This window comes from Salarias fasciatus, chromosome 13 (genome assembly GCF_902148845.1).
Source record: "Salarias fasciatus chromosome 13, fSalaFa1.1, whole genome shotgun sequence".
NCBI lineage: Eukaryota > Metazoa > Chordata > Actinopteri > Blenniiformes > Blenniidae > Salarias > Salarias fasciatus.
The window spans coordinates 1,651,322-1,676,784 of record NC_043757.1 but is presented as its reverse complement, the minus strand read 5'-3'; the positions used below and the strand labels follow the sequence as shown (position 1 = coordinate 1,676,784).

At 45.7% G+C, this 25,463-nt stretch overlaps 1 protein-coding gene across 2 annotated transcripts; it reads right to left on the bottom strand.

Annotated features, from left to right (window-relative positions):
* Positions 1-800: 800 nt before the first annotated feature.
* LOC115399650 (acetylcholine receptor subunit alpha-like) lies at positions 801-24,411 on the bottom strand. Of its 2 annotated transcripts, none has more exons than XM_030107163.1 (10): positions 24,220-24,411; positions 11,810-11,952; positions 5,750-5,794; positions 4,745-4,854; positions 3,752-3,947; positions 3,446-3,683; positions 3,066-3,289; positions 2,854-2,968; positions 2,291-2,415; positions 801-1,612 (listed from the first exon to the last, which is right to left on the bottom strand). In XM_030107163.1, exons 1-10 carry the CDS (start codon positions 24,272-24,274, stop codon positions 1,340-1,342), a joined length of 1,524 nt encoding a protein of 507 aa, XP_029963023.1. In that variant the 5' UTR covers positions 24,275-24,411; the 3' UTR covers positions 801-1,339. The 2 variants fall into 2 exon arrangements, with proteins under 2 accessions (XP_029963023.1, XP_029963025.1); XM_030107165.1 differs by having other exon boundaries at positions 1,483-1,603; positions 2,277-2,415.
* Between the last annotated feature and the right edge of the window lie 1,052 nt (positions 24,412-25,463).

Sequence of the window (25,463 nt, the reverse complement as noted above, 5' to 3'; positions counted from 1 at the left end):
TTTTGTGGATTTATACGTGTTGCATTGAAATTGATAGCAATTAACTTAAAGCGATACTTCAACATTTTGGCAAATTGGCCCATTTAGGGCAATTCCCTCGTCATTTGGAACAGCCTACTTACTGTTTTTGTGAGGGCGAGCTGTTGTTTATTCAGCGGTGGGTCTGAGGAGAGCTTCACGGCGGACATAATGGAAGTGGACGGTACAGTTGCTTCCCTTGTCAAACTCATCAAATACACAATCCAACAACCCCAAAACACTTTGGTGGACACGTTATAATCCACACATTCACTACGCTGTGGAATATTAATGCAAAATTACCAGATTGAGTTGTTTTTTGCGAAGATTGCTGAGACGGAACTACTTACTAAACATGGCGTCTGGGCGTAGTGATTTCTAAAGAAAAAGTAGTTCCCAGTATTTGCTTCAGCGTCGTAACGCTATAATATTATTTGTTGGTGTTCCACAGCGTAGTGAATGTGCGGATTATAACGTGTCCATCCGAGTGTTTTGGGGTTGTTGGATTGTGTATTTGATGAGTTTGACAAGGGAAGCAACTGTACCGTCCACTTCCATTATGTCCGCCGTGAAGCTCTCCTCAGACCCACCGCTGGATAAACAACAGCTAGCCCTCACAGAAACAGTAAGTAGGCTGTTCTAAATGACGAGGGAATTGCCCTAAATGGGCCAATTTGCCAAAATGTTGAAGTATCGCTTTAATTCACTGTCCCTTGGATGTGGTGCGGGAAGAAGTGAAAAATCTTTCCATTTTTATTTCCATTATCAATTTTTATTTTTGAAAAAAATACACAAAAGACAGATCTCAGGTTTGGTTTGATCACAGCTGCAGAAATAAATCAGGCTTCATGTTGAAACACGCAGCAGCAGTGCAACCCTGACATTTCCACTCAGAATATCATTCATTTAATACAAAGCTGGAGATTTAATCAAAGGTGGGAAATAACCTTTTTCACCAAACAGAGAGAAAAAATCTTCCAGGGTGAAGTTATCTGGCAGTCATGAGACTCAGGTCTCTTTAAGAGCCGCAGACCGTTGGTCGTGTGACCGACGCTTCCGAAAGGTTTTCATGTCAGCGTTTTTAAAACGTCCGTTTTACAGAAACGCTGAAAACAACGGAGCCAGGAGGAGAACAAGACGCAGTAAATGTTATCAACAGCAGGTTTAGGACATTTGAACGGACAGACCACCAAGTCCAGGAGAACCAGGACCAGGATCTGAGCCAGCGTCATCAAACCAAATGGAAATAACCGTTTCAAGTAAAAAAAAAGAAGATACTCCAAAGCAAAAACACGTTGAATGTTGAGTGAGTGAAGGAGTGTCAGGCAGACCAAGCAATAACAGGAAATAAACGTCTGCCTGAACTCAGAGACACAGAAACACCGAGCTTCAACCTTTCAAAACCATTCCCGGGACAAGCCGAAACAGCCGACGTGGCGCCGCTCTGCTGGTCATCGCAGGCCTCTACAGCGCACTGAGCTCGATCAGCCTGGAGGCGAAGACGCTCACCGTCCCGATGATGCACACGGCCATGTAGATGCAGAGCAGGATGTGGTCCAGCACCATGGCGACGAACTGCCACTCCCTCCGCCGCCTGGAACCGGCACAGCAGCCCGGGTGAGTGAGGTCGACATGCTGTTTTCAGCTCAGATTGTTTTTATTCAGAATTAAGTCATTCAGAATTGTGTTCATGAGCATCGTGTTTACATGAGAAAAAAACAAAGAATTAACCCTCCTCTCTGATGCTGGGGCTGCGAAAAGTTCTAATTGGACGGGACGGCTGTGGACGTCTCCCAGGAAGTAAACAGCGTTTTCCTCGTCTTTCTTTCTGGATTAACTTTGACACTGCAGCTTTGAAAATGTCCGCGTTGTTAAGTGGCCGTCGACCCACTCATTTCATTGCATCCAATTCTTCTAAACTGCCGTGAAATAAATCGTCTCCGTAGGAGTCGAAACGCGCCATCTTGGAAATTGCGTCATCACGACGGAGCATGTGCAGCACGACCAGAATGAAGTCGAGCCGGATTAGCATATAACTCCGCTTCAAAAGGAGAATAAACCCGCCCTGCTGGTCTGTCCATTTTTAGACTGGACTTTTTATTCCTCTATAAATCTGAAGAAAAGCCTCATTCTGCTCTAAAATGACCATGAAAACTTAGTTCAGAATTCAGACTGGTGGTTTAATTCTCCTTTGGAATCTGGAATCTCTAGAATCTGGATGTTACAGGAGGAAGATGCTCTATAATCTGGATGTTCGCTGACGTGTCCTCACATTGTTGATTTCCTCGTCAGACTTCATGGTCTCGGCGATGTACTTCACCCCTTCGATGGCGCTGCGGACCTCAGGGTCTTTAATGATGGGGGGCTCGTAGGGGACCCTGGTGGGGGTGGGTTTACCTGCAGAAGGAAAAAAACCAACCAATGAACGAGACAGAAGCAAAGTATGATCGACTGAATGATTGAATTCTGCAGGGTTTCTGTGTTTTCTCGGGTTTTTTCAGCTTGGCCTGTGTGTTAGTCACCAGATGTCCCTCTGACCTCGGTCAGGGTTTTGTATTCTCAAAAATTGCTGGACGGACACCCATGCAGGGAAACAACTTTGCTTTCTGGCACCCTTCAGAGGTCCCCTGAACTTTTTAAAAACTATGCTCATCAATAAATATCAGTGAACTGTCATCAATCCATTTCAGCACTTGATGAAAACCTTTAATAAGACTGAAGGTTTTTATTTTGTGATTTTTGTAAATGGCAGTGATGATTGGAATTCCAGACAGAAAATCGGCCTGTCGTCCACAAAGAACCTGCTCCGTCGTTCCTGCGGAGACACGTCCTTGCCTGAGATGTCGGAGATGTCCATGTCGGCGGGGAACAGCATCTTCTGCCGGGCCTCCTGACCGGGACGCTTCATGGTGGAGAAGAACATCATGTTGGGAATGGTGTCGATGAAGACCTGTGTGGCAGAGGGACCGTCACTGGGACTGCACCAGAACCGCCGGCACAGGTACCGCTTTCACGAGTCGACCGCGGCGTTTGGCGGAGGAGCCGACCTTGCGGATCCACGGCGCCATGGTGTGCGTGCTGGGCGAGCGGTGGTGGATGTTGATGACGACGACGGTGATGATGATGGAAGCGATGACGAACACCATGGTGAAGAGCATGTACTTCCCGATGAGGGGAATGGCGCTGGAGGTGGAGGGGATGAGCTCCACGATGACCAGCAGGAAGACGGTCAGGGACAGCAGGACGGAGATGGACAGGGTCATCTTTTCGCCTGCGCACACACGTTTGCTGCTGTAGGTCTTTCCCATTTATGAAAAGATGGATTTTCATAATAAAATCCATAAAATTCAACACACACCATGCCAAACTTTGTAGTTTGGCATGTGATCTTGTGTGCCAGAATCCTGACTCCAGAATCCTGAGGTACCTGAGTCCGTGGGCAGGTAGAAGACCAAGCTGGTGAGGAAGGAGAAGAGCATGCAGGGAATGATGACGTTGACGATGAAGTAGAGCGGCCGCCGCACCATGAGGAAGTGGTAGGTGATGTCCAGGTAGGGCGTGTCGCCGCAGCATTTGTACTTGACCCAGTGTTTCCAGCAGCGGGAGAACTTCAGCACGAACTCACCGGACTCCATGTAGTTGCTGAGATCCGTCAGGTCGTGCTCCTGTGAGAACGGGAAGTTGACAGCCCTCCAAACGTCTGGCCGAACGGCGTGAAGGTTTCCACACTCACCTGGTTGATGATGGCCAGCCAGCCGTGGTAGGTCCAGATCCCCAGCTTCATGCTGCAGTTCTGCAGGTCGAAGGGGAACTGGAGCACGTTGATCTCGCAGTAACTCTTGAAGATGGCCGGAGGGTTCCAGGTGATCTGGCCGGTGTGGTCCAGCAGCACCTTGCTGTTGTGGATGATGGAGAACTCTCCGTCGGCACTGCCGAGGAAGAGCAAGGAGGTGAAGGTCTTCACGGAATCCCGACTGTCGCTTCTCATTAAGTCTCTGTTAAAAAACCCTCCAAAAGGTTTGGTTGAGAAAACACTAGATTCAAAATGTGGCACAGGGTGTTGGATCGAGTTCAGAAAAACAATTTTCAGGGACACACACAGTCCTGCTCAACATTACTGGCACCCCTGAACTTGGCGAAAGAGCTTGGTCCACCGTTGCTGGACAGAAGACCCTGCCTGCAGTCAAGCACGGTGGAGGAACCATCATGCTGTGGAGTTGCTTCTCTGCATCAGGTACAGGAGAACTGACCATGTCAAAGGAACCATGAAATAGGATAATTTTAGAGCAGAATGTTTAATCAGTGTCAGATAACTTGGTTTGAGTGGACGGTCGATGGTCTTCCAGCAAGACAACGACCCACAGCAGACCTCCAAAAGCACAAAGGAACGATTGAAGAGGGACAAACATGCTGTTTCAAAATCAAGCTGAAAATCTTTACTTAGAGCTGAAAAATCCTGCAAACGCTGAAACTGCAAAGGAAAAGCGGGAGAAAATATCAGCTGAGAAGTTCAAGAAGCTTCTAGATTACTAACAGTTATATCTGGAAGCCGTCCGTTTCTTCTTTGAAACTAGTGTGGAAATAAAAAAAAAAAACAAAGATTGATCCTGAAGATATAAACGTGGCACATTTCTCTTTACTTCTGAAGATTTTGTACAGATGATTAAAAAAACCAAGGGATGCCATCAATGGTGAGCAGCAGAGGAAACGTGTAAGACGTGGTTACTTGTTGTAAAGCACGAAGTCCGGTTTCCAGATGTCCGACGAATTGATTCGGACCTTCTGGATGCCTCCATAATCATCGGGATTCCAGTGTAAGTTCACGTCATTCCATTGCTGGGGGAAGAAAAAAGGGGCATCTCTCCGTTATCGTCCACCTGAGGGGGTTTTACTGTCATCTAATGCTCAAACTTTTGTTTTGTGAGACAAAGTAAAAGGTAAATTTATAATTCACGCTCTGGCTCAGGCCTGAGAACAGATGCAATTTAGAAAAAGTCAGTATCATAAAGTAAATTGTTTTTTCAAACTGAAAAGTTTCAAAATTAAAAAAAAAAAGTCTTATTGAATGAAAGAAGATGATTTAATCTAATCAGATATTCAGATAATCAGATCCTGAATTCTAAATTTCAATAGCAAAATTATGAAAATAATAAGAAATAGAATAAATCAGAAAGACATGAAAAGTTTGAGCTTATGTAGAATAAAAGAAAAAAAATCTTGTTTTCAAAATGTGTTGTAATAAACTGAACAAAACATGAAAATGCATATTTGTTTTTACTCCCGTTTTTCATGACCTGAACTCAATGGTGAATTTGTCTTTGTTCATAAAGAGCCAATTTCTCTCTAATATTGTTCAGAAATGTGTCTAAATCTCTGTTACTCAGTGCTTTTCCTTTACCATAATCAGCCATCCACCTCACAGGCTGATTACTGCACAGGTGTAACAGCAACAACAACAACCACAACAACAACAACAACAATAATAATAACAATAATAATAATAATAATAATAATCATCATCATCATCATCATCATCATCATCATCATCATCATAAGCATGACTTCTTGATTTAAAATAATTTCACAAGTTGATTCTCATAAATATTTTTCATCATCTCAGTATGTTCTTAAATAATTCTTACAAAAACGGAGCATTTTTCTGTGAAGAAATGTCACAAATTCATATGCAAAAAAGGGAATGGGCGAATGTTGGTCATGTGGTCACGTTTACCTGGAACACGCGGACATTACTGGTCACAATCTGGTTCACTTCATCCTGTTACGGGAAAAAAATTAACAAGCTGGTGATAAAGAAGCAGGCTGTTTTCTTCCACACACTACTTTTGAGGAGGATTGGAAATTAAAAAAATTAAAAAAATAAAATAAATAATCGCAAACGCGCGAAAATGCCGCCGCTACGCGCATGCGCGCTGACCACTTCCGGCTAAAAGCTTTAAATTGGACACGTTCAGCTTCCGTTCTGATGCGGAGTCTCGCACTTGTCTGCGGACGGAGGTGAAAGGCGGAGGTGAGTTTCTACGCCATTGGCGGTCATGAAACATCACGAAAGTTCGTCTGCGGCCGTTTAAAGACGGATTTCACACTTTTCAGAGGGAACTGCGGTGGATTTCTTTGGACCGGGAGGAGGAGAAATGTTTGGAGGCCTCGTGGAGGTAAGGAGACTTTCTGCAACGAGCCTTTTAGTCGATTCAAACCGCGTCTTGGGCTTTTTTAAACAGTATTTTGTCGAATTTCAGACAAAAAGACGAGGCTGCGTGAGTTTTGGGCTGAGCTTAGCTTCAGCAAGCGTGCCAAGGTCGACTCGGTTTCAAACCTCAGGACCATCATTGGGGATGTAACAGCGGGCTGAAACGGACCCAATGTTCACAGGTTGTACGTTTGGCGCCAATAACTCCTGTTAACGACGATAAAGACGCCTGTTTCACATCCTGAGGTGGACAGTGTGCTCAACTTGACTGTAATGCACCACAGACTAATAACACTAACAACCAGGGCCCTGAGTGAAGCGGATTATACGTCGGTGTTTCGAATTAACTGGTGTCCGTGTTAGCTAGTGACTAGTTAATCCATAACACCGGCCGAGCGGTCTGCTGGTAGAGATGCGCGGATGGCTCATTTTTCCATCCGCAACCGCTTCTTAAAATCTCCATCCGCCCGCACCAAAGATTTTTATTAATTTTCAAAACCGAACCCGCCCGCCATCCGCAGAATAGTGTTTTGGCTATTAAAATGCTGCTTTTTTTATTTGAGTGCTTCAACCGCAACCCGCCCGAATGTAATTAAAATCTTGATTTTTCGACACGTCATCCGCCCGATCCGCGGTTATCCGCGGGCTCCGCGGGTGCAACCGCAATTCGCGCATCTCTATCTGCTGGTAGTCTGCCACCAAGCTCTTTGAACGCTGCCTCCTTCTCTCCTCTCCAGTGTTTTGTTCTCTCAGGGGAGGGCTGGGCGATATAGCCAAAATATTAAAGTTCGATTTTTTTTTTGTGCTTGAAATCTGATGATTGATTTTTTTTCTGTGTTAAGAAGCACAATTAGACATTTTTCAAAAATAGGATCTTTCATTGAATGCCAAAACGTTAGCATTTAACTCTATAGGCAATATAGTTACTACTGAGGTAATTTTATCAAAAAACACTTGCATGGGTATTGCTTTGAAATAAAGAAAAGGAAAACTGGAGAAAAAATAAACAATTTATAAAAAATCCCACACAGATCAAATTTAAGCACAGACAAAATACGCGATTTAAGTCTCCTTTTCATTTTTATCATACAGTAAATCCTCTAATAATGACCTGTATTCCATTAAAAACCCATCTCCTTAAATGACCAGGTGCGTCTTTGAAGAAAGCTCATTAAAGCCAGAGACATAATAAAGAGCAGACCCCGCATCGGCCGGGCGCTGTTGAGAAATGCGGCGCCATCTTGGTCCGGTCGTCCACCTCACTCTGCATCACTGTTTGAACGAATCATAGCTCGATCAATACTAAGCATATTTTTTTTAATCTGCAATCATCATTCAAAGAGGTATGATAGAGGCCACAATTTTAGGCGTTTTCAAATACTTAAAATGAATAAATAATGATTTAAAGATGCTGGCAGAGCTGTAGTTTTTTTAATTATATTGTTGAAATTTTATATATTTGTCAGGGTTTCCGCTCTAAAAAAAATGGCACCGGACAACGTGACCGGCAGGTTTTCAATTTACCAGACACGCGCTTGATTTCCCGGTCAAATATTATTGGGGGGGGGGGGGGGGGGGGGGGGGGGGGGGACTTTTCATAAGGCGCCGCCCTCGCCTGTAAAATGGATTGGTAGGGGAATTTATTCTAAGATATGCCCAAAGATCAGGACATATATATAAAGTCTACTCACCTGCAAAGCAAGCCTGTAAAAAACAATCTATTCCTGTTATTAAGTGGGGTTGTATGTTCAATCGATGTAAACTTTGTCGCTCTACGTGACAAAGCCATTTAAAAACATAATGTGGTCGTATAAACATTTTTTCTGTCTTCAAAGTAAAGTTGTGTTTGCAAAAACTGATTGTAACACCGTGCACTGAGCGTCAAAGAGAAATGAGGAGTCAAACAGCGGCGTCCCGCGGACAGCTCCCAGTAATGACGGTCAGGATCTGCACCTGGACAGCGACTATGACATCTGGCTCTACAGCTCTGACCCTTTCTCCTCTGAACTATTTTGTTTATTAAAAAAGTCTTTAAGTTTCGCCTGTTTCCATGTGTCTTACATAGTTGTTGTACTGCGCGCTTTGTCGGAGTAATGAAACACATGCAAGTTCAGTTCCGCCTGGAAAAAAAAAAAGTTTTTTCCCACAAAGACGAGGCTTATTCATAGAAGATGAAATTCGGGGTTTTATTGTTTTCTTTTTTTAATAAAATGACGTGGAAATTGCCAGTTGAATTCAATTTTTGCTTGAAGGAACATTCAACTATAAATTGAGCTTGGAGGGAATATTTTTCACCGGGACATTTGGACTGGTGGTGTTAAAATATGTCGGACTTCGGCAGATTTTATCGGTCAAAGTCCGATAATTACCGGGTAACGGAAACCCTGATTTATCTGTTTACATACACGCCATAATGTTACATAATGTCAAATAAAAGAAGGCTGTCTTTTAAAATGAAGATAAGACAAAGACAAACAGATACCTGGATAGATGGAGAGAGAGAGGGAGAGAATCGCAATGATAAGTAATTTATGTCCTGTAATCAATAGAATATTTCCCTTCAACAACGCTAACAGCCTTATTGTGAAGCTCCTACTCTTTGGAGGAGGTCTTTAAACTTGGACTTAGAACACACTTAAAGCTGTTTTCCATGTTGTCTTTTGCTTGTTTTTCCATTGCCTTCTGTTTGTTGTTTTTTTCTTTATTGTACTCATTTTTTGTCTTTTTGTTTTTGGGGGGGTGGGCGATCATCTGTTTGGACGAATTCTCTCATGATCATTGTGAACGCTGGAATCAGTTATTTCTCTTCACCAATGGGGGATCATATAGATATTAATGTGCCTGTCCCTGCTTCGTCTGTGTTCAACGACAAAAGCAACTGAAAGAACAATTTAATTTTGCAGTAGCTGACCTGATCAGACACAATGACAGACACAGGAGATACCTGGGAATTGCTTTAGATTGTCTTTTTGTTTATTCTTTGTTTATATTTTGTAGGATTTCTGTTTTTTCTTTTCTCTTTTTCTATTTCTGTGATGGATTTTAAGTCATATGTATGACTTTTCCACGGTCATTTATTTTTTTTTTCACTTTGAGTTTGTGCAGGAGCGACATTTGTACAAGCCTTTTGGCTTTTTTTTCCTTTCCCATGCACACAGTCATATTGTTTTGACTATATGTGCAAAAAAAAAGATGGATGGAATAAGCCATCTCTAAGGCGGACAGCCTGTCCTGTGGAAATCCTGCCCTCTGCAGCCTCACTACAGCACAGATGAGTCTCTTGCTGTGAATTTCTCCCTCCTCAGAGTGATCTCACACTTCTGTCTTCAGGAAATCTGCAAAATGAAACGGATCACCACAAAATAATCTTAAGAAATAACTCACTTTCTTCCTTTTTCTTTTTCTTTTTCTTTTATTCCTGAAGACTTCTTATAACCTCTCGGTTCTCGTTTTTCAAGTTAATGCAAATCTGTTTTTAAAAGTTTCTATAATTGTGATTAAGCAGCTGTTTGCAAACGACTCTACAGTCAGGGGTAATGTTGAAAAAAACGTATAATCCTATCTGTGAAAAGTTTTTCCTTGAGCGCTGCTCGCTACCGTCCGACACCCAGGTGTCACGCACAGTGCTCCGGCTGAATCCCTGTACGAATGACTGGAGCGTCTGCGCTCTCGACCGGACCAAGATGGCGGCCATATTTGTCGCTGCGCAGCGCCCCAAGCGGGGTCTACTCTTTATTCTATGATAAAAGCCACCTCCCAATAGAAGCTTTTTTTTCTCTTTTTTCCTGTGAAGTGCTACAGCGCTGTACTGACAGTAGTCTGTGCTGCAGCGCCAGTCCTGCTGGTGTGGCGACTGTGTGTATTACACGCGTCTGGTAAAAATGGCGGAGGGACAGAAAACATTAAACTCAATGTTGAAATTAAGTTTTTTTTCACATCGACTGAAAACATAAAATCGAGTTAATCGAATTAATTCGATATATCTCCCAGCTCTATTTCAGGGTTTTAATTAAAGTGTTTCTCAGCCGCCGTGCAGTGTAGTGAAACTGAATCCTCACTATAGACAGAATCCAGTGAACCGTTCAGACCTGGAAACAGGCCAGCTTCACACAACGCTTGTCAGCAGGACATCAGTAAAGGTTGTCATGGTTTCTATAACGCTGCAGAGAACACTGGTGACGGTGTGCGACGTTTTTGTAGAATCTGTCTTAATATTTTTACAGTATTTGAAGATTAATCTTCATTCTGGTGTGTAGTATATTTCACAGCTGGTGACGATTCTATGAAGGTGTTCTGCTGTCTTCTTACCTCCATTCTTAACTTTCACCTGTGTCTCCCTTTCAAATGTAACAAGCATTAAAGTTAAATTCACCTTCTGTCGTCAGTCTGAGTTCAGTGTGTCGGCTTTTTGATGTTTTTTTTCCTCATCAGGAACCAGAGAACGTTAAGTGTTTGTGGCGGGAGGAACGTCTTGAAGTTCACGGCTCTCTGCACTTTAATGCTCAGGCCTTTGTAATGTTGTGCGTTTCTTGTGTTGTACAGTCGGACGCCGAGCGCTGAAGCGAGGAGCGTGGACGGCGCCGCGAGGAGAAGCAGGTCTGCAGCTCCCCTGCTGGCCTGGAGGAGTGAAGAGCATCAAAGATAAGGCCGCTGGTTTTTTTCCTCATCCTGCTGGTGTTGGTTGTTTGACGGCCGCCGTGCCGCCGCAGAGCTCAGGCTGAGGAAGTGGATTTCTGAGGGTTTGAGCCGTTTGTGGTGTCGTGGAGAGACGAGTGTCTGAGACGCTCCTCTTGGTTTTCTCGGTTTGTGTGTTGAAGAGGAAACGACAAGAGCAGTGAAATCATGGAAAATGCTCCCCCGGCTGTCCCACTTTCCTACGTGAGAAGATGTCGCAGGGGTGTCAAACATAAGGGCCGTGGGCCAAAACCAGCCCGCAGGAGGCTCCAGTCCGGCCTGCATAACAAGCAAAACAGAAGAAATTCAAACATTTCTGAGGTGATGTTCTTGGATAGCGATCACAGCGCCACACTGAGGTGAGGCCGCTGCAGCCGCTGTTTCGGCCCCCGAGTTTGACACCCCTGTGACGGGTGTTCTGAGTTCCAGCCTCCCAGCAGGACCGACCGTCGAGCCGCCGACCTTCACTCGCCATCCGGAGACAGTCGGCAGGAAACCCCGCCAGAGAGCGCCGGAAGGTAAGAGCTGAGCGTTTTTTCTATGCTTGCTGCTGTTTGGCGGCCGCCGCGCCGCCGCCTCCTTAAAGAGTATTTTCCATGGTTTCACGCTCCTGGATGTGGAGGTTTCCTGTGTCGTCGCTGAGGTTTGGTTTCTTACTTAAACTACTTGAGGAATCCCAGATTTTCTAATCTGGTTCGGTCCTGGGTTGTGTGGATCTGGAGAATGTGGCGGTCATGTCTCCTAACTCGGTTCGATTCCCTCATGTCTGGTTTTGACGGATCGTGAAGGTTAATTTTGAGGTTTATTTCGACTGCATCCCTTCGTGTGAGTCGGCCTGAGTTCACCAGCGACTCGTCTTTCTTGGCCGTCGTGGCTGCGTTCAGACGGCGGAACTCGCGGTTCCCTCACCACGCTGATGAGCTGGATGAGCTGCAGGCCCAGGGTGATGGTCACCACGTCCTGGTGGTGGTTCACGGGCCGCACCACCTTGTCGTAGCCGGTGAACAGGTGGCTGAGCAGCCTGGTCTCATCCTCCGAGCAGATCGCCGAGCCTGAAGCAACACACACACACACACACACACACACACACACACACACACACACACACACACACACACACACACACAGAACACCTTCATCCTCCATCGGGACTTTTTGACTTGCGGTGTTTCAAAATCTTTTTCCTGTTCATGGATTTACAGATTTAAATTTCTCATACTGACAGTTTTGTGGCAACGCGTGCCCGGCACGACGTGGTGTGTTCGACGTTTCTCTTCTTTAACCTGAAACCTGTTCTCGTTGTATTTGGAATTAGCTCGTCCTCGGTCTTCCCTGTTTGGGGTCTTCCCCCATTAGTCTTCAGAAATAGACACTTCTTCCTGTTGGCCGTCAGAATAAAAGCTTACATTCATGTTTACAATGAACGGTTTAACAACCGACATTCAGCTCTGACAGGAAGTTTTAAATAATTCAGTTTATTATGTCGTTTATTTAGCGTCATTGAGAAACAAAGTCTCTTTTTCAAGAGGGACCTGGCAATAATGTACTTCAAAGCTAATGTAGCATCAAGTCATTGGTTTTGGATTTCTGTAGGTACCTTTTGGATATCAGTAGTTCTGGGGGAAATTCGTATTGCAGTGTGGGATGGCTCTGAATGTAAATGTCGTCCATTACAATAATTCCTGGTAAATGAAAACGTGGCATGAGAGGCTTGTCTAGTATTCAACCCGTGTCTGTTCCAGGTTCGCTGTAGTTTAGAGAACAGGCCAAGCAGTTTGTGTCAGATCCAGGTTTCAAAGTGAAGCCAAGTGAAATTCCAGCAGGGGGCGATGATGGCCAGGTCTCATTGGAGCCCATTCAGAAATGCTGAATTTCAGAGTGCTAATGAACACCTGGTTTCAGAACATGTTCTGGTCTCTCACTAGTTTGTACAGCCGACTCGTTTGAACCAGACTCTGTTTCACTTAAATCATCTGAATTGATTTTATGAGTTCAAGTTTTGCATAAATCGCCCTGTCATCACATTTACATCCAGTTTCAAATGCTCAGTATGGAGGCATCCTGTTTAAGTCCGCAAAACGGGATTTCAAAATGCGATGGGGGACGCCACGTTGGCTCCGCCCATCTTTTATGTACAGCCATTGAGAATGCTATGAGGGATGCCATCTAAGTTTCATCCATCTTTTATATACCATCAGTTCTGCCAACCAAGCAGTGACAAAAGGAATCCTCTAGCTGATTTTAAGTGGTGAATTTCTAGTTTCCCCCGTAGAAGTTTATGATCGACTAAATCAAAGACTGCGCTGACGTCCAGCGTCCGTCAGTCCTTGGAGTCTATTTAACCTATGGGCCACCATTTTGTCCATTTTTTCCGGTCGTGGCTCTTGAGTTTGTAGCCAAAGGACATCTTTTAGTGTGTTTTTGTTGAATATCAAGGTTGGTCCAAAGTCTGATTCCTCATTCAGACACAAAACTTCAATGAATGTTTGAAATTCAGATCACACGAAATCTCCTTTTCCTCTCAAATTGAGTAGTTTTCCAATAGTAAAGTTATGTTGAATGTTTTGAATAGAATATTGGTAAATGGTATTTTACACGATCCTGGAAGTTTGATCGTTTTGACTGGACAGACTGTTGAACGGTGTGTTCTGGAAATCCGAAATTGTGAACGATCCTTGAACAGCGGAGGGCCGCCGGATTCTAAACTGACACCGGGATCGCTTAAATGAACTGTAACGGAGCACGCAGGCTTGTGATTGGCTCAGCAGCGGTGGGGGCGTGTCCTCTTTGTGTTCAGGAAACGAAGAGGGGCAGGTCGAGAGCTCCTGTGAGACATAATGTCCTCTGCCTCTATTGTTCCTTTAGTTTAAACATTTCACACTCATGTTGATGTGTGTTTAAAGACATGATTTAACGTATTGTCTGTCAACGTCTCACACATTTAGGATCCAGTTGTATTTGTGTAGATCTGTCTCTGCGTTGTGTTAATGATGAATCAGGCGTGCATCTTTTTAGAGGAGCGCTACATTTATGTTCGGGCTCTGACACACAGCAGAAAAACAAAATCCTTCCGTCAGCAGTCGCCAAAACACATGCCCCTCTCCCGCAGAAATGAGACGAAAGGGAGAGGATTGGCGCGAGAACGGTTCTTATAAAGGCCAGTGTTACACACATTATGGCACCCAAACCAAAGTTCCACTTGCTGACTAGGAGGTACAAACAGTCGGGCATTAACTGAACGACCAGATACAGATTCTGTGTAATTATTAATAAAAAAAACTAATGTACATATTCCAAATACATACACATAAACAGCTGTATAATCGACCCTGTTGCATACATTCACGGCTGCAGTTACGTTTTAAAAACATTTTTTAATGCTACTTATTGTATTGTTGGTAAAACGACACTATTGGCTGTGATTAAGATTTAAACGAAACGCTGGTCATCTCCAGATAAAACCAGAGTGAATTAGATCGGCACCCGTGTGGCTCTTACATGGAGAATGGTCTTTTTGGTTAATGGTTGGTTGAAGATTAGCTGTCCGCCTTCTGGGCATTGAGTTCCCTCGCAGAACCCCGGGCAAATGGGAACTGCAGGGTGGTTCACCTCACTGCCCCTGGCTCTTGAGCAACGGGTGTGAAAAAAGCCCAAAGTCCAGATGTTGAGTCAAAGTGTCGGTGAAGTCCAGCCGTATGTTCCATCAGCAGTCAGTCTGTTTGGGGTCAGACTGGCTCTTTCGGGTTTGGAGTGTTGTGACGTTTTGTTTGATCATTCTCGTGGTTCATTGTCGAGATGCTGTCTTCTGAAGAAACATGAACAGTCAAATAGGCATGTGCCGATATGAAAATTTGATATCACGATATTGGTGGCCCAAAATATCACGATTCACGATATTATCACGATATTTGGCGCGTTGCTTTTAATACTATTGAAAATGCTCAAAAACACTGTGAAATCCATCAACATCTGTCAACAACACTGTGCATTTTAACACGCCTGAGCACATTTTGATAAAGTAGAGGGAAAAAATGAAACTTTTACCCTCGCCTGTTTTTTTTTCCAGATTCCATACTGAAAAACACCATGATAACAATGAAGCAGCCATGAAGCTGCCGCTGACTGCATTCAGCAGCTCCTGGACTACAACTGGACCAGGTTTTATGAGATCAGCATAAAGCACACAGATGTTATAGTGTTTAGTTTGGATAGAACCAGGAGAACCCTTCATTTGGCCATTTGGAGACCAACCTATGCCAAACTATACTAAGTAGGTTTATAACTTATTTGAAAGGAATCTGACTTTAAAATACTTTTAATTTCCACTACAGGAGTCTGTATGCAATGCAGCCTTTGGCTCTGATATTTAGCCACTATATCATACATTTCTGCACAGTTTTTGTGCAGAAACTTATAATTTTGCACAGTATTGTGCACAGTATAAAATACTTTTTTTAATAAATGACTGAGCCATAGCATTTAGTTTCCAACTGAAATATATTTATAATAATAAAATCAATACAAAAATAGCCAATTATATGACAGGGAAAACAAAAAAATTCCCCTTTGCAACATGTAAACACATGAAGAAAAAAACAAAAACAATGTGCAATAAGCTGTAGAAACGCACAATGAAGATAAATGTGCACGTTTCAGAATAAAAAATTGCCAAATATCACAGAAACAATCACTGATTGTGTGTGTCGCGTGTGTCTCGCTCTGCAGTGCGCACTGCTGCGTCTTTTAGAACCAAGATGGCGGCGGCGCTCGTGCGGTTACGCTAAAAGATGTGTCCCAGCTGGATGATGCCTCAGTCACGTGTATCATATCGTATGAACGCTCACCAGACGCGAACTTTATTTAAACTCCCAAGATTAACGACAAGCCCACAAGATGGCGACAATAACATTCAGGCGCGTGACGCGTTGTCACTACTGCAGAGGATTATGAAGTTAGTTTTGGTCAGAGGAGAGCGTGGATAGATGGAAAATGACCACAGAACGGTAAGGAAATAAAACATGTTGTGTTTGGTGTGAATAGCTTTGAGATTTGGCGAAGAAGTGTGTGAGAAACGTGCAATCTGAGGCGCTGGCTGTGAAATGTAAAGATGGGTTTTGGGTTTGTTTTGCCGCTGACGGGAGGCGGTCGGCTCAGAGAAGATTCTGCCTGGTGTCTCTTAAACAGCAGGTTTTCTAGTTTCACGCGAGGCCCAGTGTTGGGATGGAGCACACGGATCTCTGGTTCTGTTGCGTTTTGTGTCGGGATGTGCGCTGAGGGGGGCGGTACAGTGTCTGTCGGGCCGAACGCGTTAATGCCTCGTTTTAATCATCCTGGCATAAAATTACTTACTTTAGTGGTTTTCTATGGATCTGGGACTTTTGTGGTGGTTTGCAGTACATTTTGCTGCAGAGGCTTTGACACCTTGGGTAAGATCAGTAGCTGTTTCGGTAACGGGCTTGTCTCCAGATGAAACAGACGATATCTTGTAAATGACGTGATATGATAATCTCGGCTGTCCAATATCGTAAATCGCGATTATATCGTAAATTGGCACATCCCTACAGTCAAACGTTGGTGATCATTTGTAAACGATAATACATCAAGCAGATCTGGGAATCTCAGAGCTTTTTGGGCATCGGTGTCCGTTCAGATTGATTTTTGATTAAATGGTTTGAACGTTTGGGAATTAATCATGTAGAATCGCTTGACCTGGTTTCAGTTCATCTCATTGTAACACTGTCTTCAAGTATGAATAATAAAATGCTGATGCTGCAGTGAGGTTTCTGCAGCAGAGCAGACTGAACCAAGCTGCTGTCTTTGCAAGTCCATACATTCTTCCATCCATCCGTTTTTTTTTTCTGTTTTAAAATAACACACAGATACTTCAGAGTATTGCATTGTGCTACAAAATCAAATGAGGGAGGCTCCAGAAAATACAAATAAATTATGCACAAAAAATTAAGCTTTCGTCTCGCTCATATAAGAATCAGAAGCGCATTTTGTGCTCACAACGGTATGGAGATGGGAAGTCTGACGTCACTGCTGCATGGAGTCACGGGAAGGGCAGGCCGGCAGTCAGGCTGTTTACTGCTGCTATCAGGTAACAGCTGTGGAGTGTTTGCCGGTGGGATCTGAGCCTGAGGGATTATAGCTTTGTTGCATTTTTTGGAATAGCTGGATTACTTTTCCACGGAGCTGCTTTTTATTTTTTTCTTTTAGATACAAGTGAACATAATGTTGTCAGAGGCAAATTATCAAAAAGAAAAACGTATATACAGTAAATTATACATATGTAACATATATTTTCACACTCTTCACAGCGCAGAACGATGCGCAGCATGTATACATTTATGCATATTTATACACATGAAGGTGCAGCGACAGTTTGAAAAGGGACAAAAAAACCCTGACGTCAATTATTAAATTAGTCAGACGATTCTGATCGACGTCGTCGTGACTCGACTGATCCTGGCATCCCGGGCGCCGCTGTGGCTCCACAGCCGCCACCTGGCAGAGCCGCTCAGGAAAACACGGCGCCGTTGGCGCCGTGGCGCACGGCCAGCTCAATCATAGGATTATCGGACGGACCAGTTGCAGACAGATGAAGAGCAGCAGCGGTGGAGTGACTGAGATCTCACATGGGTGAAAAGCCTCCTGTTGACGCGTCTCAATCGAGCCTGTACCGGTGAGCCGCCGGCGATCTGGAAATCCACCCATCGCCTGAGGCTCACAACACTTAACCTGCATTTAACGCCTTGCGGTGCTGAAGTTTTCACAGCGTGTCTAAGTCTGTTAAGCAGGCCGTGTCTTTAGAATAGCTGAAAAAAAGTTTTTATATTATTTTATATTTTATATTATAAAACCAGGCCAGCCAAACCGCCAGCGCCTGTCCCACCGTCTGTGTTAATCGATGGACATGAACATTGGTTCTCCTCTCCGTCAGTGTGTTCACAGCATCCAACAGGTTTGTGTCCTTGTGCGCCAGCTGCCGGTAACGGCACGGTGCCATGACTCGGCTTTGATGGGAGGACTGCGTCACCCGGGTTTGAATAATCGGACTTCCACTAATGTGACCCGCCGGCCAAGTCGCCGCCTACTGGGTGTTATTTTGGGAATCTGCTGGCGAGCCGCATGCAGCCTGAACCCAGGCTCACCTTTCAGATCTTAATATCAATGTCGGTTTTACTCCTATAACACGTTTAAAAGGCCTCCAGCTGGCCAAGGTGCTTCACAGCACTAGAATAAAGCGGTAAAAGAACAACCAAGTAAAAAGGAGCGTACTGTCCAGAGGAGGCTCTGCTCAGGCGAAGGTTTTCAGTTTACAGCCGTGATTTGAAGCATCCAGTCTATCCAGTCCATACCGAGAGGGGCAAATTACTCCACAGTCTGGGAGTCGCAACCATAAAGGCTTCATCTCACCTGGTTTTTAAGAGGGATCGAGGAATGTCAAGGGCCAGCTGACCTCAGGGCTCAGGACATGGTCTGATAAATAATCTGGGGCCGGATCGTACAGCGACTTGGAAACAGCAGAATCTGAAAGTCTGTCCTGAACCTGAGGAAAGCGCCGGCGCTGCGTTCTCCTGTTTCTTTGTTCCAGTTCGGAGACGAGCGGCGGCATTCTGGACCAGCTGCAGGCGGTTCACTTCAGGCCGGTCCGTGCCGACATGCAAGGAGTTCCGATAATCCAGGGCCTGTGAGATTAAACTATGGGCGGCTTTTTTTAGGTAAGATCTGCCTGTCGCCGGGCCGCGTCGTTAGTGCCGACGTGGACGATGGGCCGGTGGACAGTAGAGGGGACGGACTGCAGGAGCTGTGGGAGTCTGTGGAGGATCATGGGGACAGTAGCACCAGGAATACACCACGTTGTGGCATTAAAGTGAATATTCCTGATGCTTAGTGATTCTACCGTTACCCCAACGAGAAGCGACATGGGTCAAAAGAGAGGATGAGTCGGGGGCGGGGCCGGCGACATGGGTGTCCAGGGCCGGGGAGCGCTCTGCTGGCGCAGCGGTGTCGCTGGATCGGTGGTCCTGGTTCTTTCTGGGGCCGTTGTGGCTCCCGGAGTGCCTCTGCCCATTAGCGCTGGGGGTCCGGTGTAGTTCAGGAGGGAGCCCAGGGTGCTGGAGCCGCGGCGGCCACGAATGACGAGATGACCAGAGATTGCTCCACCGCGACCGCCTGGGTCTTCGTCAGTCTGTCTCCCCTGAGCTCCTCCGGCAGCCAGCGGGTGTCCTCCCTCAGATCAGCGACGATCTTATACGATTCAGTGAGCCGGACGGCTCATTTTGGGCCGACGGCACGGCCTCACTGTCCTACACCGGTACTCGGGGCACACGCCTCTGGTCTCTGGTGTACGGGTTCACTACCGGTGTAGCCATGCTGCCGTCCTGCTGCCTAACGGCCACCGCCTCGCTGCTTGTAAGCCGCCAGTCCGCCGTCGTGGGAGTCATCGGTGCAGTGGAGTCTAAGTTCTCAGTACAGAGAGCGTCGGATGATTTCACACCGGCATTCACATCAAGGTCCCCAAAGTTTTCCCAAGCAGCAGAAAACTGCAGAGGAGTTACTGAGTTAAAACCACGGATACGGCGAGCGGCCCAGAATCCGTGGTGGAAAACACAGGCAGTGAGAATACAACTGGTAGATGGTCAGATAACGGCGTGTGGCAGACTTCAGTTATTTCCACATTCATGAGACAAGACACCGTCCAAAATGTGTGTTTTTCATGTGACGGACTGTGAACCAGACGAGGGAGCGTGGCGTGGTTCACAGCCAACACTTCAGAGCTTCACTCCTCTTTCTCTGGCGGTCGGCCATTATCTCCACCCTTCGCCATCATCTGTTCCGCCAGCATACTTTGATCTGGACACTGACAAAAATAGCAGCGAGGAGACGGGACGGAGACGCCACTTGGAGCCGTCAGTCAGGGCTCCATGTCCAGCCTGGCGTCCGACACCAACGAGCAGAGAAATGAGAGTTTGACGTGAGGAAACAAACCTGTTGTTTCCCCCGTGAGAGAAAAGACTGAGGCGCACACTCCGCTGTGGGAAAGTCACTGAGCGGCGCCGTCACGGTGAACTGGAACAGGAGGCCCCTTGTCCTCAAACGCCACCATCTGTTTGGCCTGCTGTCGAGTATTGGCGCTCTCTGGAGAACGGGCTTCATTTGTTGCGTCGGTGGCTAACAGTAAACCCTGCCACTCCTTTAGAGAACAGTGTGCTGCTTTGACGGAGTTAAAGGTATAATACATGATTTTGATTTCCGGGTGGATCACCTTAATAATTGGTGGGTCCGTTTGTCAATCATTCTGACGAGCTGCTTTCGTAAGGCGGTTCTACGTGCTTGCCCCCAATCAGCTTCTCCCTTTTGCGCATTCAGAGTGTTTATGTAGCCGGTGAGCTTCTGAGCTAGTACTTACCGATGGCGAGTCTGACATAATGAAACTGTAACTGTTTCGGAAAAAAAAGCTTTATTTATGAGCGAGGCGGATCGCAGAAACTGTAAACAGAGCCGTGCACGCCGGAGAAGAGGAGATCGCGCTCGTACACTTCCGCGTTTCCTGGGAGAAGCAGGAGAGCCGGGCGGATGGTCTGGCGCATGGCGTTGTTCAAAAAGTGAGTAACAGACGTGGGGCTTTGTCTTTTCGAGAAAATTGTGTATTAGACCTTTAAGTAATTCCAAATTGCATCTATTAGCTTTGAGTTTATGTGGATTTTCTCTTTCTTAACTTTGATGCTACAGCTTTAAAAATGTCTGCATAGTTATGCTTCAATCCATCCACTCTTTTCATGATGTCCGTCTCCTCTGAGGCTCCTGGTAAATTGTCTCCGGAAGGGTCAAACGTTTGCCACAGGCCGCCATCTTGGAATATTGAATCATCGCGAGGGACTGAGCGGAATAAAGTCTGGTCTAGTTACATGTAACTCACTGTTGAATGAGAATAAACCGGCAGGTCAATAATTCCAAACAAAGACTTCAGCTGCTTTCAGGGCCATTTTACAGTGTAATGAAACTTTTTTTCACGCATGCCACATACACCTTCTCCAAGAGAGAGCGCGAGCGTTGATTAACATACTTTTTTTTATCTGTCTGATTGAAAGCAAGTTGTTACCAATCAAAGGGCTCAAGTCCAAGTCAAGTTGCAAGTCTTTCAAAAAAAATTTCAGGTAGTTGAAAGTCATCAAATTCATGACTCGAGTCCAAGTCATGTGACTGGAGTCCACACCTCTGCATGTCAGAGATTTAAAAATAGAGGTACAGTTGAATATTTCTTTTAATTTTTTTTAACCTGTATTTATACAGGTGTGAATCTCAGGACGCCATGATCCACAGGATCCAGGTGATGTGAGGAATGAGCAGAGACAGTCATAAACACACCACCATAATCCAGGAGTGGCAAGACTGTGGCCGCGACAATGTTTCCTGGTGTAACCGAGGGTGAATTAAGAACAGCTCAAAGATGGAAACTGAGGCGGTTATGTAGAGAAATAAAATTACATACTTTATTGAGTCAGTGGACACAAAGAAAAAGACGAGATTCGCCACCTAACGAATAAATACGGTGGGAGAAAAACACACAACTTGTTAAAACATGCCCGAGCAAAGCAGCCCCCCTCAGTCTGTTGCTGAGCCTTGGCTGGTACTTCCTGAAAGCAAACACACAAACCCCAAACAACCAACAAAAAGCAAAGTGAAATCAACAAACAACCCAACCAACTAACGCATCCAAAACTGACACAGCTGGGGCAGAGTAAAGAAAACACAGCAAGGAAGAAAACCAACAAAACAGAAGACAGAACAAGGCAACAGAGGCAACTCGGCTGTCCCGACCCCTCAAGCCGCCACGCCGACCTGCTCGCTGGGATTTAAAGAGCAAAAAAACCTGAAAATATTGATCCATGCCAACGCCAAGCCAGTGGACGTGCATGCTGCCACATACCTGCTCCAACCCAGAGGTGCCAAGGAGATGGAAGCGCGTCCGCACCAAATTCATCCCCTCCCACAACACAGCCCAGCTGGTCATTGGTTCCTGCCACAGCTGTGAGGCTTCACCATTAACCAGCCGGTTACACTGGCATTAAAAGGAAAACAGGCTCCGTTTCTGAAGAAGAAACCCAGCTTCAGCTCTCTCATTAATTACTCAATGTGACTTTTAAAATAAAGACTGTCGTCGATTGTCACACCCAAGTATTTATAGGTGGTGATATACTCAATCAGAGTCTCTCCAGGAAGAAAGAAAACACAGGACAGAGGCAGGCACTGTCTTTTTGTTGGAAAACAGCATTCATTTAGTCTTTCCTGTGTTTAAAAGTAGCCTTGGATCCAGCAGTTGCTCCTGAACAGCTGATGCTGCATGACAGACTGTCGTCAGCATAAAGATGGACGGAAGCATTAACGTTATGCCCCACGTCGTTCATATAAACGGTAAAAAGAGTGGGCCCTACAACAGAACCCTGCGGTACACCATTTACAGTGTTAAACTCTGAATAAAGACCATTTGGCGGAACACACTGCTGGAGAACCAGCCGACAGCCTGGTCTGACATCCCCCCGACGTTAGACATGAAAAGCTGTGGTTCACTGAGTCAGCAGCCTTAGAAGAGGGATGGTGGATTATCGGAGCATGTAGACTCAAACAGGGTGCTGGAGGCTGTGTAGCGCGTGTCCAAGTAATTTAGCATCTCTGACTTGTCTGATACAGAAGTGGAGTCCACTACTAAGCTGGCAGGCCGGTCTGGATAGCAGGTATTGGCTGAGAGACATTTTATTGTCTGCCAGAATCTCCCGGGGTCATTTAGGTTGGCGGTGGTTCGGGAAAGGCAGAACTCGCATTTGGCCTCCCTGACTGCAGCTGTGCATCTGTGAGGCGCTTCTGCAGTGAGTCGGTCAGTTCAGCGGCGAACCGAGGGCTCTGCCTTCCCTTCTCTGTTCTGGTCGGGTGTGGTCGTGTCTCGGCCTGGGGTCTGGTCTTCCCCGGTCTTTCCTTGTCGGCTCAATTCAGACTGATTGTCCAGGTACAGATGGTCATGTTTGATCTCGTTTTGGTTTGCCTACTGCGGTCTCATGTTATCACCAAGATGTAAACAGACACTGATCTGTAGCATGGAAGTTTTTTTAAGCAGTCTGACTTCATTTAATACATAGTGGAGTTTTCTCTCTGAACATGCTCTTTGGCAAGAGATGTTTTAATTCTTGAGTGGAATTTTCTGCCCGTATGAGTTTTCTCAGTTATGTTGGCGTCTAATCTTTCTCCAGTTTGAGTCACTGCCAAAAAGCCACGCCGCTTCACAGCAGTGGATCAGGCAGTTAGATGTTAAGTAGATGCCTCGCTGATTTGAGCCTTTTCATTTCCTTCTCAGTGCTGAGCAGATAAACCAGCCTTATTCTGTGTGTAATTACAGTCTTTGAACACTCTGCACCATGTAGGAAGTTAATTTTGTTGTTGGGATCAGTGTTCGGAGCCGAAGCAGATCTTGATCTGCATAAGTGACGCAGAAATCTCCTGACTGGAGCTCAAGAATGGAATTAGGGTGGAATCTATCAGGCGCTTCATTTTTTGAAGTTGTTTTTGAAACTGCATCTGAAAGGTCAGGTCTTCCTCCCTTCAAGGGAAGCGGGAATTGACAAGAATGCCCTTGATCAAAGACACTAAGTTCTCACTTGTAATCGTGAGTCGCTCTGGGTGAGCATCAGCTGCAGCGAGTACGTTCAGTATAAATGCTGCGAGGAATGCGAACAACGCCGAGCTGCGTTTCTAAGAGCACATCTGAAGGACCAGCACCAACATGGCTGGAAACGGCATCCACAGAACACAACAGCTTTTAAACTGTGGAAATTGAAACTCGTTGCACTTTGTGCAGAGAATTGACAGATCGCTCGCAGATCTGATGAATTGATTGAACTGAAGAACTGAATGTTTTTGCTTTATGGTCACCAGATTACTTTAAAACCAGCGCTGCTCGAAGTGGCGCTTTCTTATCCTACAGGTTAGAAGTGTTCACGCCACCGAGGCTCTCTTTGTTCGACTCTCAGGGAAACACAGATGAACATTTCTGGCGCTGAACAGAGCACTGCACACACGGCGTTGGGTTTGGCTCAGATTTCCCCCTCGTGATGTTTCTCTTGAGCAAAGTGTGTTTTCAGGAAGTGGCCTCTGGACTCTGATCGTGGTCACTCCACACACTGCTTCACTTTTACCACAGATCAGCGCTTCAAGACAAGTTCAGCATGCAGTGGACTGTTTTTTATTTTTGGATTTAGATCCCAAACAGGCAGCCTGTGATAAACTGACGGTCCGATGCTTGCGAAGAGACGAGGACTCACCCAGGTACAGAGAGAGAAGCCATGCCAGCCAGATCGGGACCCGAGGAAGGTTCATGTCTCCAGCAAATGTTTAGAGTCAGTCCTGAAATCCACAGCCTCCGGTCCGACAGCGCGTCGTTATAACAGGTTCAGCACGATGCCGACTCCTGGAGCGTTGAACCGTCGTCACCCGGGAGCTGATGTGAACACGGAAGCTGGATCCACCGGTGTGAGCTCTGAGCCCCTTTATATCATGGAGGATCTCGGCTCCATGTCCCCCCCACCCCCCCACCCCTGAGCGAACATCCAGGCTCCGGGGGAGGAGGGGGTGTTCTGTTTTTTAAAGAGGACCTGCTCGTACTTTAGCCTCCACTTTCAGTAAACGGACCGGACAACGGGAAGCGCGGGAAGTTCGAGGGCTTCAGCCGACGATTGAGGGCAGGAAGCTGACAGGACAGCCGAGAACCGTCTCTGGTGGAATGAGAAGCATTCGCGCACATGGTGTCTCTCTCACTCACTCACTCACTCACTCACTCACTCACTCACTCACTCACTCACTCACACACACACACACACACACACACACACACACACACACACACACACACACACACACACACACCACACACACACACACACACACACACGATGCCCACTCACCCTAGTTTACCCTGCTTTAAACAGACGGCTCTCTCTGAATGGTTTGGAGATGCCAGCGGGTCACAGCTGGCAGCTCACCTGCCCAGAAACCCAGACTGTGAAAAACACCTGGGATTCATTTCAAACAACTCTTGTCCAACTAGAATTTTTTTCCCTTGAGATTCGGGACAGACCATTTAAATGTCAGTTTTGAGGACGTCATCAGTACTCAGATGCACAAGCTGAGTCGAGTTTAGGCGCCTTTTAGGGACATAAGTAATTTCAATAAGTGTCCCTGCTGTTCGGCAATGACAAGATCCGACCTGCAGTGAGGTTGAAGTGGGAGCAGAGCAGCCTGCAGAGACGACGGCTCATCAAAGGACAATATTTGACCCACTAATCACTGCGCTGCTGTGCAGCCCATGATAAAAATATCAAAAAAGACAATACAAGTCTCCAGTGAAACAACTGGAACATTTCATGTTTTTATTGAAAATCTCCATTACAAATTCTCTCAGATGGAAAAAATCAAAGAACTTTCAGGCAAAAAAAAAAGAAAAAGAATTCAAATGAAAGATTGATAGCTGCTGTTTCCCTTTAGTAGAAGTTTCACAAACACAAATATG